This window comes from Dermacentor silvarum, chromosome 2 (assembly GCF_013339745.2).
Source record: "Dermacentor silvarum isolate Dsil-2018 chromosome 2, BIME_Dsil_1.4, whole genome shotgun sequence".
NCBI classification, from domain to species: Eukaryota; Metazoa; Arthropoda; class Arachnida; order Ixodida; family Ixodidae; genus Dermacentor; species Dermacentor silvarum.
In genome coordinates this window covers 134949473-134965177 of record NC_051155.1, presented here as the reverse complement: position 1 = coordinate 134965177, position 15705 = coordinate 134949473, and the positions used below count along the sequence as shown (strand labels likewise).

The 15705-nt window shown below is 46.4% G+C and overlaps 1 protein-coding gene across 1 annotated transcript; it reads right to left on the bottom strand.

Annotated features, from left to right (window-relative positions):
* Nucleotides 1–6394: 6394 nt before the first annotated feature.
* Nucleotides 6395–15080, bottom strand: LOC119440406 (acid-sensing ion channel 1-like). The gene is made up of 5 exons (XM_037705317.1): nucleotides 14514–15080; nucleotides 13334–13488; nucleotides 11244–11353; nucleotides 9091–9230; nucleotides 6395–6406 (listed from the first exon to the last, which is right to left on the bottom strand). Exons 1-5 carry the CDS (start codon nucleotides 15078–15080, stop codon nucleotides 6395–6397), a joined length of 984 nt encoding a protein of 327 aa, XP_037561245.1.
* Nucleotides 15081–15705: the final 625 nt, after the last annotated feature.

Here is a 15705-nt window from a genome sequence, read left to right as displayed (position 1 = left end):
AGTTGTTTGACATGTAAGGATCGCGGGGGCACTGAAACCAGATTACAGCAGGATTTTTTTTTTTGGGGGGGGGGGGGGGGGGGGGAGCCTTTACTGGCATTCTGCGTAATTTAAACAGCGGAGCTGTTTAAAAGCCGGCCGTGAGTCCGTGACGCGTTAACAGAAAAAGTGGGCTGATCCTGGCGGTAGTGCCGAAAAGGTCCAAGCGCACTGGCACATACCCATGTGAACTAGCCAAGCTGAGCCTGGCTAAGTCTAGCTAAGCATGGTTGGGACTACTTAAGCTTAGTCAGTAATCAATAGCCAATCAATAGCCAATCAATAGCTAATCGATAATAGAACAATAATAAATAGATACCGGAAAATTCTGGGGTTACTTGGTAGTGCATAGCCTAGCCCAAATACGTGGCCAATACGTTGCGACAGGCAATCGATAGCCAATCAATGGCTAATCATTAATCTATGAATAATCAATAAATTACGGGAAATGCTGGTGATGACTTGGTAGTGCTTAGCCTAGCCCAAAAGCCAGGACTAGCTAGGTGCCCAGCAGCTCCGCTGTCTCATTAGCATTGCGCCTTCAGTGCAAGCTACGCATTTTTTTTATCATTGCGAAGTCGAGTTGGAAGTATACCCACCGTTGTTGTTGAGTACGTCGCAGACGTTGTAATGGGTGTAGGACGGAGCGGGCATGAAGCTGGACTCGCAGCTGCAGTTTTTCAGCACGGCTCCTTGCTGACATAGCTTGAGGCAGAGCTGCGAACACGCGTTTCGTGCGGATCATCGATTGAGTCGCATCGATAGCGCGGCGTATGCGCGAATGCCTGTTTCACATGCTGCGATTCCGCGATGCGAATCCTTCCGACGATCGACTTTTTTTTTTTCGTCGTTGTCGAGAGAGGTTTGTCTCTCATGTTTTGACTTGCAGCTTCTGACGCCGCGCGTCGGCAGCCACAACGCCCAGTCCCCACATGGGCGGAGCCACCGGGCCGGCCCCCGTAAGGGGTGCCCAGGCCCCTTCAGGACATTTAATAAAGTTAATTCTCTCTCTCTCTCCCAGTGGTGAGCGTGCGCTCTTGTCGATACGTCAACGCATACGTCATACCATGTTGTTGCGCTACCATTCGTCAGGCGCTGCGCCAATGCGAAAACTTTTAAGAAAGTCCAGATTTTTGTCACTGTCGACGCCTGCTGCCGTGGACTAGCTTTTGCGAACGCTTCGGGTCTGAATCGCAGATTTTTCGCAAAGCACGTGGAACAAGCTAAAAGAAAAAAAAAACGATATTTTTCCAACCGACTTTTTACTTGCGGCACAAGGAAGGTTTTCTCACCACTGAAAACTCGGGCACGTAAAACTCACGCACCGAGTGGCCGGCGCTTAATAATAGGGCATGGAATTCACGATTCATTTTCTGGCCGCTCTCCTCCCCCCTCACCTTGTGTAGGGTATAAAACCAGGTTCAGCTTGGCTAACCACCTTGCCTACCCCCTCTTTGTTTTTTTTTACTCTCTAGCTCTCAATATGAGTGGAAGAAAACATCACTCATCGACTCCATCAAACTCTTGCTTCGGGAAGGGGGGGGGGGGGTCAAGCCGTGCAGCTCCGTGTAACTGAACGTCGAACTTGTCCGAGAAAAATGCGATATAATGTATGTTTTACAAAGAAAATCACGTGACTCATTTATAAACGGCCATCTAGTAAATATTTTGAAGCTGAACTTCGGAGCGCATAAAGGAGCGTCCTTGCTCGGGAGGGCCACGTTATTAGGTCAAAGCATGATTGGCGTATACTTAAACACCTATGTGGAGTAGATTTAATTCTGCTAATCCTCATAAGCCGCGTAATTTTTCTATCTCTATCGCTACTGCGCTGAATTCAAGAAAGAATGATAACTTCAGAAAATGCAGCTTGACTCAAGACTGTATTCCATCAGGATGTAGACAAGGGGGGGGGGGGGATTCTATAAGTGTTCACCTGGTGGTCCTGTCCATTTCGTCTGCTTCTGAATTGCTGATTGGCTGAGGTGCCTGGCTCCTCCTGACGCGCAGCCCAGCCCGACCAACCAGAACTTCAGCAGCAGATGAAGTGGACATGTCCGCTAGGTGGACGCTTGCAGAATACCTCCCAAGCAGCGCGACCTTCATCTTTCTTGTGGTGTCTCCTACAGCCAGGATGCGCCTTACTATTCTAAGAATAACTACGATGGCTGATAACCATAGAATGGCATTAAAACAAACGACGCTTCTGATATTGAATGAGACATGGGGACCGGATGCTCATCTATACTGTTGGGTCGGTCTTGTCCACCAGCATAGCAGGCGTCGTTGTCATTCCGGCAGCGCTAATCACAATGAAATTTAAATTGTCGTATATAACATCTACGGAGTCAGAGCTTGCCGCTCTGTGTGCTGCTATACAATACGTCCTGAAAGAGCCATCTCGTAAGCGGGTCATATTTTGCGACTCAAAGGCAGCCCTTCAGAGTTTGCAGTTTATTACTGTCATTGTCGCTATCAAGCTGTCGAGAAGAAAGAAAATATGACATAATATTTCAGTGCCTGCCAGAACACACCTGTATTACTGGTAATGACGTCACCGACGAGGCTTCCCGGTTCGTTCATGAAAGAACCCGAGTGGTTCCGGTCCCCCTTATCGGGAACAGACGCTGCAAGGAAACTTTATTTCCTGGCTCTGTCTATCATCTATCAGTCACACTTATGGGTCGTCTCCTAGTTTCTCGAGATGTACCCTACATCAACTAGATCCTTTCTTTAAAGCTGCAACTTCCTTCATGAATCTCCCGCTCCGATGCAATTTTGTCATGCCGCCTCTGGATCGAGGTGGCATCCGCAAGAGCTTGCTCGCTTTGCGTTGGAATGGGTGACACACCTAAGGGTGACACACCTGCGGAGCCGAAGAACCTGCTTAACGCGTCCTGTGTTTTCGTTCCCGTTACGAGGTTCATCGCTTCGCTCTCCGGAAAGGATGAAATGGGCCGGACTAAAGGCCAATGTCAGAAGTGATGATACTTCGACCGTGGCCGTAAGCGTAGCTACAGTACCTCAAGTCGATAGGTCTGGGCGACCACTTATAGGCTTGGTGCGCACTTTACAGTGTGCGCGCAAGCGGTGCTTTCTCACTTACCTTATTTCTGTCTATTCGCATTTTTGTCGAATTCCTCCAATGAAGGGTATCAAGCCAGACGTGTGCCTAATTAACGCCCGTGCCTTTCTTTGCTTTTCCATCTCAAGAAAGAGAGGATGACACATAAGGCCATCATGATCATCATCATGATCATCGTCATCATCAGATTTTTATGTCCTCTGCAGGGCGAAGATACTAGTACACTGTAGCGAAGATATAATAAGTTTCGCGCCACCAGTTGCGCACCATCATCATCATCATTTCAAATTTTTGAAAAAGAAAGATAATGAGAGGTATACAAAAATGCTAGATAAAGAACATGTGTAGTATACCTGATTAAATCAAGCAGGCTAGGTGACTATTTGTCGTCACCCCGTTTCAAAGGGGATGCCAATAAATCATCATCATCATCATATATCCTCATCATCAAATATTTATGTCCACTGCAGGGCGAATGCCTCGCCCAGCGATCTCCTATTGCCCCTGTCTTGCGCTAGCTGATTCCAGGTAAGTTATTCCGGCAAACTTCCTAATTTCATCACAGCATCTAATTCTCTACAATTCTCGACTGCGCTTCACTTCCCTTGGCATCTATGCTGTAACTCTAATAGACCACCGGTTATCTGCTACACGCTATACATGGCCTGCCCAGCTTCACTTTTCCTCTTAATGTCGACTAGAATACCAGCTATCCCTGTTTGCTCTTTGATCCACACTGCTCTCTTTCTGTCTCTTAACGTCACGCCTAGCATTTTCCGTTTCATCGCTCATTGCGCGGTCCTTATAGCTCCTTCTCGAGTTTCTTCGTTAACCTCCAAGTTTTTGCCCCACATATGAGCGCACGTAGAATGCAGTGATTGTACTCAATAATGTTTTCAAGGATAGCGGTAAGCTGTCGGTCATGATCTGGTAATATCTTCTGTATGCGATCCAACACATTTTTATTCTTTCTGTAAATTTCCTTCTCGTGATAAGGGTTGTGAGTAAGTGACCTATAGATAAACGTGATGATGCGCAGGTTCTAGATGCGGACAACCGATCATGGATACTTGATCTCTTGGCAGGCTATTGAACATTACTTTTGTCTTTTGTGCAATAATCTTCAGCCATATTCTTACACTTTCTCAGCTAAGATCTTCAGTAATTTGTTGCAGTTCATCCCCGTTGTTGCTGAACAGGACATTGTCATGTGAAAACCGTATACATATACAGGGTGTTTCAGCGATCCTGGCGGTAGTGCTGTAGTGGCGGTAGTGGCGGTAGTTAGTTTCTTAACAAAACGCCGCTTTATGCATTGAAGCAAAATATTAACTGGAACGCCAATGCATTCCTCCGCAAAGTTCGGGAATTAATACCTCGAAACTGGTGCCATCCTGAGAATTAATTTCAAGTGGATCCGCCTTGCGAACTCCATGGCTACAATGTGTAAATTGCAATATGGGCCATCAGGTAATTAGTTAAAAACTTAATTAGTGAATTAGTCGATTATGCATTTCAATTTTTTTTAAAATAATGTCCGCCTCTTCGGGTAGACCAGCTCATTAACTAGAATTGAGTTATCTGCCTCAGGCAACCTTAAATAAATTTTGAAAGTGTTCGCTGAAACACCCTGTATTATAGGTTGCTGAAATAATCGCCGCTGATCCTCGCTTCTAAGCACGCAGTAAACAGCTTTGGAGAGATTGTGTCTTTTTGGCTGACCTCTTTCTTTATCGGTATTTTTCCGCTTTATTGTGCATAATTAAGATAGTTGGGGAGTTTTTATTTATATGCCTCCTGTACTTCAAAGCTACGCAATACCTCCATGACTGCTGGTATCTCTACTGAAAGAAATGTTTTTTGCGTAATCTATGAAAGGCATATAGACATGTGCGTTTTCTTAAATATCTCAATTATCTTAATTATTTCTTAATTATCAGATTGATGGCACTCATGTGATTCATTGTAGAATACCCTTTCCTGAAAACCGCCTGTTCTCTTGGTTGATTGAAGTGTTGCCTTGATTCTACTAGAAATTGCCTTGGTGAATATTTTATATAATACTGAAAGCAAGGTAATGGACCTATAATTCTTCAATTCTTTAACGTCTCCTTATTACAGATTTGTAACGATCGCGACAACAATTGGAACATTCGCGGAAACACCATGAGAAAGCAATTCGCGCAACGTTTTTAACTGCGAACAGGCGGCTTTGTCCAAGTGAGCACTTTTTTCAGGTGCACAACTTGAGGTGAACCAATTCAGGCGGTACGGTAGAAGCACGCGGTGTCTACAGGGCGCTTTCATGCGGCGACATGCCGTGCTTCGAGAGTCAAACATGCAGTATTAGATGCGTCAGTCAGAACGTACCGCCCGACTGTAGACTTTTCCCAGTGATGCATTAGGTTGCAGGCTGTTCGGAGGCCAAGTCGGCACGCAGTTGGATGGGTAAGGAGCTTTAAGGCGATAAATGCTATTCTGGAAGTGAAAATGACAAAGAATAATTCAATGCTGAACGGACACAGTTTTAACAGAGTTAGCTTTCTCGTAAAATAACGTAAAGTTGGGAGGCGAGCTCAGCTCGTCTTTATTTTGTTTACACGAAGCTGAGTTCAGCGCTATAGTCTGACGCGCTGAAACCAGCGAACAGTGTAAGTATAGCCAAGGATGGGGAGAACTGTTCTTGCATACACACGCACTTTCGTGCATAGTCGCAGAAGTAAAGTGACGGCTGCGGGTATGAATGCTAAACAGTAGGTTTGTTTGCTTTTTGTGGGAACATATAAGGCTTTTGTAGACGTTGTGCTAATCAGCCATTTTCGATGGCGACTAGACTGCTATCAGGCAGAGTGAAAAATGTTCTCTGTGGTAGCGGCGCGGTGCATATATGGCATGCCGCTGTTGAGAACGAAGTCCCGGGTTTAATTTTTAAGAGCGTGGCCACTCTAGACTGCAGAAACGCTCGTGTACCGAGCTTTTCGTTAAATTTAAAAACGCAGGCGCTAAAGAAAAAAATAAACAGAAAAAGAAGAACTCTAGATACTACAGTTACAGTGCCTGTCATAATTTATTTATTTGTAGCTTTGGAACGCAAAACCAAATCAGTTATTAAAAAAAAAAAACGTGCTCTTTTTTGTCGCACTTCGGCACTTGTACAAAAGGCTGCAAGCGCCAGGTGGCGCTCTTCATTTTTTCGATTTCTTAATCCACTTTATTTTATGTATCTTCTTGCTATCATTATCGTAACCAGAAATTCCGTTCTGCTTGGTCTTACCGCGCATCCTGTCATGCACATGCCGTGTAGCACATAGTTGCACTGAGCATATAGTTTTGTCCCGAACATGCAGGGCGTTTCGCGTTTATGTTGGAACAAGGAAGAGCAAATGTGAAACGCTCGACCAATCTCGTGCACATTCATATCAAATCGTTGTTCTTCCTTTCATCAGCTCCTAATCTTCTTTCTTCCCTGCCCTGTACAGATACTTGAAATGCCCTTCCTTTAGTTTCAGCATCAGAAAAAAAAAGAAAGCGACAGCTTTGCAATAGCAGCAGTCGTTATACGCCCTTCAGGAAACGTCCGAATCACTGCAGCTTGAGCAATTTTCTGCGTGCATGCAAACCGAAAAAAAAATGCAGCAGATTCAACGAGTTGAAATCTGTATACAGTGAATCTTTGTGTGAGTGCATAAAGAGTCTAAACACGATTTTGTGTTTATTGAATGTCCGTACAAAGTGACACGGGATGATTTAATCAGGCATTGTAGAGAGGCTGATGCAATGCACTGCCGCTGCCGCGGATGCGCGAAGGCGAGCTTTCTGGTTCTTTATTCCCCCGCACGGCCGGCGCCGCCGCTGCCGCGGATGGATGGAAGATGGATGGATGCTATTGTCACGTAGTAGTGACGCTGAAGTAAACAGTCGTAAAACTGTGTATGACGAAACTGATTCTTTATTGGGCGAACCTGTGCCCACAAAAGCAAGCTACACTCAAAGCACAACGAAAGCGGCGAACACAGTCGGCGGTCGTCGAAAATCTTATCAGCGGCGAAACGTGTCGGCTTTTATACCTGAGTCCTCGAAGGTTCCAGATTAATCCCTGATGCCCGCGGGTCTTCCAGAAAGTTCTAGACAATTCGCGTCGGTCATACAATCAGATAACATAAGCGTCGGTGAAAACAGGCAACGGAAAGAAGCATCGATAACGTTCTAGAAACTTCCGATACAGGCGCGTCCTGCGCCGAGCGATAACGTTTAACATTTGTTAGCCGGTGGAAAGCGGCCACCGGTGAAAGATAAACATGCATACGTGTCACTATAAGCGTCCCCTTTGAAACGGGGTGGTGGGTTGCGCCACCAAGCTCTTGTTACTATTTTGCATCATCATCATCATCATCATCATCATCATCATCATCAGCCTATATTTATGTCCACTGCAGGACGAAGGCCTCTCCCTGCGATCTCCAATTACCTCTGTCTTGCGCTAGCGTATTCCAACTTGCGCCTGCGAATTTCCTAACCTCATCGTCCCACCTGACTTTCTGCCGTCCTGGACTGCGCTTCCCTTCTCTTGGTATCCATTCTGTAACCCTAATGGTCCACCGGTTATCCATCCTACGCATTACATGGCCTGCCCAGCTCCATTTCTTTCGCTTAATGTCAACTAGAATATCGTTTCTATGACTCCGATGAAATTTTGCCTAATGTCCTACCTTTATTTTTGAGAAACACACAAATACAAGGAATTCCAGGCGTCAACTTTTTTACACCATTACTGGGAACTCTGTTCCTGTACGTCTCCGTTGCTTGTGGTCTCCCTACTTTTCTGCTACCAAACCTCCAACCGGCTCTTACTAATCTCTACAGCTGACATGTTTACTTTACCTGTGCTATCCCTGAACCCAAGGACTTCAAGGAGGTCAGAGGAGCCTAGACTTGCAGCTGGGTAGATTTCTTCACATTCCAATAAAACATGTTCCACCGTTTCTCTAGCTTTACCACAGCAAGCACATGCGGCTCCGTCCTTGGTGTACTTCGATCGCTTTATAACTGCGCGTTCAATAGCATCCTGATGCGCGGAGGCGAGCGCCATCTGGTTGTAGTACAAGGAACCCAGCGTCGCGCGTGGCGTGTGTCCTCCGTTGTGATTGGTTGGCCTATTCGGCTAGAGAACTGCCACGCCGCAGTACCCACAGTCAGGAGGTTCGCAAAGAAAAGCTTCGCTTTAAAAAAAAAGCGGCCGAGCTTATGACTGTTTTACAAGACGAGGAGCGAAAGAAAATCTTGGACTGCTCACAATCAGCATAGTCACGCTGACGTTAAGGATAATACTTTCCACTCAATATGGTCTTAGATAACATCATTAATGTCTGTGTGGTTAAAGCGCTGGTGGTCTGAACTGGAGTTGCATCACTATTAATCATCATCATCTGAAGTCGGGTGACAGAAGCTGATTTATTTTTATGTATGTTTGTGATGTATGGGCGTTTCAGTGGTCTGTTATTCCAGGCTCGCATCATCTATTAAACAATGTCATTCTGAGTTGCGTCTAATTCTTGCTTTGATGCAGGAATGTGTGTCCATTTTTTTTTCTCTACTGACATCGTGTGTTTTAATTATGTACAGTGTTCGTGATAGTTTAAGCTGTCGTTCTTTCTCTGTTGTGCCACTTCGTGCTCTGGGCATTTGCTGTGTTTATATAATTTCATATAAACCTTTGTCATGCTCAGTTGCTTGGCATATATTTCTATGTTTCGAAAGTTAACACAAGTACCCGGAACGGTCTCTTAGTGCCGCCGTCTATTTGTTTAGTCATGTAAACAAATAACAAGCAGCAGTATTTGTTGCGAAAGTTACGATTTTTCAAGCAAGGTATATCTTGATGCCTGCGCCCTTTCATTCTATGTGTGAATGCGATGCCACGGTACAGGGTGCCAGAAATCTCTTGATTCGGACACTGCACAACTTACCACGGTGACACCAACGTAGGTGGTTTGTCCGGGGGCTACGAAGATGCCATCGGTGGCTTCTTCGGGATCGTGTCCCTGTTTGTGTATCATCACCATGTAGCCGGCTTCGGGCGTGATGGGGAGGTATTCGTGCTGCTCCACTGCAATCAGTAACTCAAGACCTGCAACATAGACGCCACACCCTGCACTCTGTTTCTAGAAAGAAAGTGCTGTAGGGAATACAATATGGATGATGTGAGCCAATTAAAGCCGTGTGTCATTGCGCGGAAACAACATGGACAAAAGAGAGGCAACACGTATAACACACACGAAGCGCAAGCTATCAATAGTTTATTGCGAGAAGACCGTGACCTTATTTATACCTTGCCACAGGCATGACACTAAGAGCGGAACCACATAGACACACAAAAAATCAACACGCGCGTGATGTGCTATTCAAATACGCGATTTCCTTAGCAGATAAGGCCATGCTAATACACTTATCTTTTAAAGTTGTGATGCAATGGGCCTGAATAACGAGGCGTGTCAACTCATTGTTTGATTTTTCAATGATCATGCACTCTTCGAACCTTGGTCTACAGCCGCATTCATCACAATGAAGTGCCAGCCACCCTCCCGTCCTGTTATTTACGTTGTTTGCATGCTCTCGGAGCCGGTCGTCGATGCAACAGCCCGTTTGTCCGACATGATAAAGGTATCTTATATACTACGGCGACACTGCATTTCACCAATTTGTTTTGGTGATTCTTGCCACATGCTTTCTTTTCTTTCTTGTTCGGGTTAGTAATTTTGCAAATTTTTCCAACCTTATTCGGCGCGGAAAACACGACTCGAACGTTAGCTTTTTGGCCTATCTTCTTAATGTTGTGCGACACTTTATGAATGTATGGGATTACGGTGAACTTTCGTTTTTCTTTCTCCATCTCGTGGGAGGTGGGGACCACGGTGGAGCCAGATGCCCTGATATTCTTAAGTTGCTTCTCCGCTACGGACACTAACAGGTGCCTAGGGTAACCTGCTTCTAAAAGAGAAGTTTGCTGGCCCAAACATCGGCTCTTCATGTGTGGGCAAGATTTTTCCAGGGCGTTCTTAAGGCAGAGATTGGCGATTGCCCTTTTTATTAGTTTTGAATGGGCTGGATTTGAACGGGAGGAGTGGTTTGTTTACTCGTGGTTCATAGCTCCAGCACACGTGGTTTTCTTTAAAAGTGAACCTGACATCAAGAAAACGTATGTTGTCTTCACTGGGAAGTTCATGGGTGATTTGCAATGGATACAGGCATTTCTCTGCGAGAGCAAGAACTTTTGCGGATTCTCGGCTAAAATTTGTCGGGCCACACTCTAAAGGAAATAAAAAATCGTCTACGAATCGGAACCCTTTAACCACTTTAGTGGGTCGAAGTTTAGCATCTAGCGACTTGTCAAGCTGCGATAAAAATATATTGCTTAGGACTGGTGCTACGCAAGAACCTATGCAGATGCCTTTTTTCTGTATGAAGTATCTGTCCTCCCATTTGATGAAGGTGGATTTGAGATAAAACTGAAGAAGTTCCAGAAATGGTTTATTTGAAATACCGGACTCATTCTGAAAAGCAGAATGAGTGTTTATACCTGTGGCAAGGTATAAATAAGGTCACGGTCTTCTCGCAATAAACTGTTGATAGTTTGTGCTTCGTGTGTGTTATACGTGTTCCCTCTTTTGTCCATGTTGTTTGCGCGCAATGATACACGGTCTTAATGGAAAACCAACAAGCCCAAGGGGAAACCCTACTCCAATTAAAAAGCTGGTTAAGCTCAAACCATTCTTGAGGCGAGCAGCGCAAGCAATAAGAGTTGATACAAATGTAAGAAAGACGAACACAGCGCTGTCATGTTCCTTACCTTTGTATCGAGTCTTATTTTTTGCTCTGTTGGCCTCGAGAATGGAATGCCAACTCACCAAGCATACCATCCTTCTGAAGCTCAAGCAGGTCGGTAATTCATGCTAGTCAGCTATTTTAAACCACGATCGTGCGCACACGAGACGAACCGCAGACACACAACGATACAGTCACGTATCTTTCAACCTAACGCGTGGACTGGCATGTCAGGCATTTCGCTAGGCTAACGTCTTCAACTCTCATTAAAACCCTTCTCTCGCGCTCTGTCTCTGACCTTGTTCCGGCCTTCCAAGTCTTCGATATCGAAATACTGGTTCGTTGTTGCTGTTGCAGTGAAAGCAGAAACAATTGCCGTATCTGGAACTGAAGACGAGGGTGAACATCCTGCAAAAAAGAAAAGAAGAAAAGTGGTTAGGAGTTTACATAACTTGAAGCCCATGCTTGACTTGGTCAAAGTAACGCCTGACGTGAACGGGCCGAAGGAAGCGCAATTCGCGTCTTGGGCACATTCACGGCAGGCGTCATCTATAGATCACGTCAAGCATAGGCTTCAAGTTAAGGCGCATTTATGTATACGGGGGTTAGAACTTATGGAATCCATCGACTGAACAGTCAACGTCTGATTCATTGATATGCTAAGCTTTCGATTGTATTACGAGCCGCGGGAACGCTTTTCTTGTCTTGCATTTTCTTGGCACAATTTTGAGCTAATTCGGTAATTTACTTTGTAATCTAGAGTGTTAAACACAGGATCACAGCCATGACAGTAAACGTATACAACGCTTTTCTAGTAGTTTTCTTCTTCTCTTACAGCGAAGCTATATATGGCTAGGCGAAATCAAAATCCGCCTGTCCGATGTGCGCAGAAACTATCATCATCAGCAATAGCTCGAGCGTCGTCGTCTTCGTCCACAGCTGGCTAGTTGGCCGTGCCACTGCCCCCGCGTTCGTCGTCATCGTCTTTTTCCATAGCTGGCTCCGTTGCCACTCTTCATTTAAGCGTAGAATTTCACTTCTGTCGTCGTAATGGGGGTGGCGGTGAAAACATTAATTAGGCTATAGGAGGTACACAAGGTATGCTTGGACCAGCCCGTAAGGGTCTGGTCCTTAACAATTCCTAGGTGGAGGTCCCTAGTTGGGGACCCCAGTGGCGGTAGCCGCCGCCCGGGCGCGGAGGCCGTGTTTACGGGGTTATGAGCCATTGCTTAAGGGGCTATGAGTCATTCATTGTCTTACGTGACGGACATACTTAATTTTGAAGCAATTTAATTATGAAGAATCGCAAGCGGCAATGGTGACAACGGCGGACTGCGGGCATACCATCAGTGACGTCGTTCTCTCCGTCGCAGCCGAGCGTGTGTGTAACCTCATTAAGAAACACAAAGACGTAACCAATAATTTAGAAAGACTTTAATGAACTGTCGGGATTAACCCATTGATAAACACCGGGGCCGCGCGTTTCAGCTTCGCTGGTTAAGCATCTGTACGGAGTGCTTGGGCGGTGATTTTTTTATTATGTGTTCCCACAGCTCCCATGTATATTTGCAGCTCAATGCCGTGCAGCTCCCATGCCATGCTATTCAACTATATGTTAAATAGTTTTCAACATCATCGTCGTCGTGCAAGGTATGCTGCAAGCTCCAGCCGCTCCTCAAGTTTAGCTGAGTATTCGCGCGTACGTATCACCGAGTTCTTGCAAGTATAGATGGGCGAAATTTTACGCACATGGTATAAACCAAGACGCCGCGGTTATATGATACCTACACCGCCACGCAAGGGAGGTAGGGAAAACAAGAGGTGAAAGGCAGAGAGGTTAACCAGATTAAGTGTCCGCGCAAGAGATATTTGGTTCGCGCATTCTTGCAAAGTCAGGATGAGGCCGCTTGGTTTTTAAAATGAAAGCGAATTTGGTAAGCGGTTCCGCATGAACGAGTGCTTCGAACAACTTCATTTGAATTTGGGGAAAGCAGGCATTTGATCAGATGCTAAGTGATACCTTTCGTCTGTTCTTCATTGGTTTTCCCTTCAGCTCCAGCGTACTATAATGACATAAGGATCAGAGGAAAAAATATATATATTTCGCTCTAGAATGAATTCATGCTTTAATGTGGAACCGACCAAGGTCCAGCCAACAAAGATCTGCCATTCTTCAACGCCCATAGGGCGTCGGAGAACAGTAGACTATTTGATTTTAGACATAACACTATATATTGCCCTAACAGAATGAACCAAACAATTTTTGTGATCACAAATAAATGGTGTGACATGTCTCATCACTTTGCTTTTCCTGACGACGTCATAGACATACTGACTATCTGACCGCGGGGGTGTCGGGGAGAGTATTGCCAAAAACGCGCTACCCACCTGTCCAAATCGCATTTGATCCCTTGAATGCTGCAGGTTCGCAGCAGGTGGGCCAGTTGGTGGCCCAGCGTCCTGGCAAGTTCCGGCTCGGTGCGCTGCTTAGTAGCCAGCCACATGACGAACTGTTCGAGCTGGCCTTCGTCCTCGCCTCGCGTCTGTCAGTAAAGCAAAGTCGACTTTGTAGTGCCAGGTGTCAGCACAAGCGCCGTCGGGCAATATCCAGTAGCCTTCCCTCAATACGCATTACTATTTCGCAGAGTAAGCGCCAAATCAGTACGCAGTACAAGAAACGAGGATATGTTCAGAAACTGTTGCCGAGTGAAATTCTGATCTTATTTGCCCATTGCGATAGATATGAGCACAAAGCGAAATTTTCTTGGTGCTAAATTCGGCATAGCCTCACATAAGAATAGAACAGGTTCTGACGCTTTTACACTGCGCAGGAGAAACGTCTTTTCAGTTGCGTTAGAAGATACGCATCCCTCCTTCTTTATAAGGATACAGGACAGTGCGGAAGCGAAGTAAGTGAACTAACCTTAATGCGTGTCACTCTTCTACAAGAAATAAATATGAAGAATGGGACGGAATCTTACGCACGGTGATCTTTCCAAAGAATTTCACAAGAAGTGCTTACGAAAGAAAAGCTTTGTGAATTCGGCCTCTGCTCTCTGTACAGTACAAGTAGTTTTCTTAGCCTATTCGGGTCAAGATTCACGCGGCTGTTATTACATAGCGTGGTGCTACAGTAGCTACTGCAGTATGGCAGTAGCTTCGTGATACTGTCGGGTGGATTACAAATTAGCCCTTTCACGAATCTTCCTACACCTCGCGGATTTCCGCAGAACTGGTTTTCCCACGAGGACGTTTTCCTGTAAGAATAGTCCACTGTAGGCCGCCGTATATCTGTCGTCAAGGCGACTATCGTGACCGTCATTGCGGGGCTTTAGCGTTACAAGGATTTTCTCTGAAGTTCGAACTGCTTCGTGTCTGTGGCCTCCAGCAAAATTTCACCAGAAAGACACCATAGGCGACGTTTCCTCCTTGCGAAAGTTTAAAAAAAGCGGCACCCTTTACCGCTTTAATACCTGCCGAAACTTGACGTCTTAAGCTTGGGTCTGAAATCTGCCATTAGATGTGCCTGCGTGCGAGCTGCAATGCTACTCATTCCTGCCACGCTCACCACAGTCGTCTCAGCTGTCTTGTTGCAGAGGAACTCCTGGAGGGTGTAGTCGAGGTCAGTCTCCTGGCCGCACAACTGACTTTTTCGCACAGGATTCAGGTTGCACAGCGTGACGGCCGGAAACTCCACGTTGTTGACGTCCTCTAGTCGGATGTTCACAGTGAGCGGGTACTGGAAGTATTCGTGCATCAGTTCGTACAGGTTGCTCAGCGCCACCGACCCGAGGCCAACGAACGCCACGAACCAGATGATGATGCGAAACGGGTTCCGAGCTTGCGCCATCTGGATGAACCCGGGAACCGTGGACTGCGAGTACAAACCCCGAGCCGTCAGGCAGCAGTTGGCCGTAGCTTCCTGCACACCCGAGCGAGCGGACGTGGCTTTGTCCCTGAAGAAGGATCCGCGCCTTCGGCCCAACTGCTGCTGGCTTCGTTGCTGCTGCGCCGGTCGCAGGCGGCTCAGGTCGATCACCGAAGGAGGTGTCGGTTTTAACTGCATCCCACTGTTGCCGAAGAAGTTCGTGGCGCCGCGTCGCCACTCGCCCACTCGCCGGAGGTACGACTCCATCGGGACGATGCACAGTACGCGTCCCTGCGACAGAACGGTTACGTGCTGCCGACTCTCAAGGAGCGAAGTACCGCTGTCGCTGTCGTCGTCGAGAGGCCAAATTAAAGTAAAGCAGCCACCGCAGGAATAGTCCCGTCCCTAAAGCTCGTGCGGCAGCCGCTGATTATATAGTGATTGCCGTGCATGATTTCTTCGTGGGATACTGTTGCAGTGCCGACGCACGCGGGCGCTCTCTCGCCACAGCCTCGGAAATGTGTGCTTTGTGAGCTACGACGGGTACCTGCCATTTATCTTGATGTTTAGCAGAGGTGATCGCTGGACCGAAGGAACGGCATTCACCTTAGCGCACTGTGGCACACCAGCGGTCCGGTAAGACGGTTCAGTTGACTTCGTGAACCTCATCCGTATACAGAAAAGCACTAGAAACGAACAGCTAGTTACAGTCGATTTCTCGAAGGCACAACGCTTTAAAGCTGTCGGATTAACTTCGGGTGAGAGAATGAACAATTCCAAACTTCAGAGGACGTTGCTGAAAGTCTGTGCTCTTGCCAGCACTGCAGGCCAGAGCTGCCCTGAAAACGGTGACGAGTGCCTCTCATGCACCGAGTACACGTGTAGGCTTGCT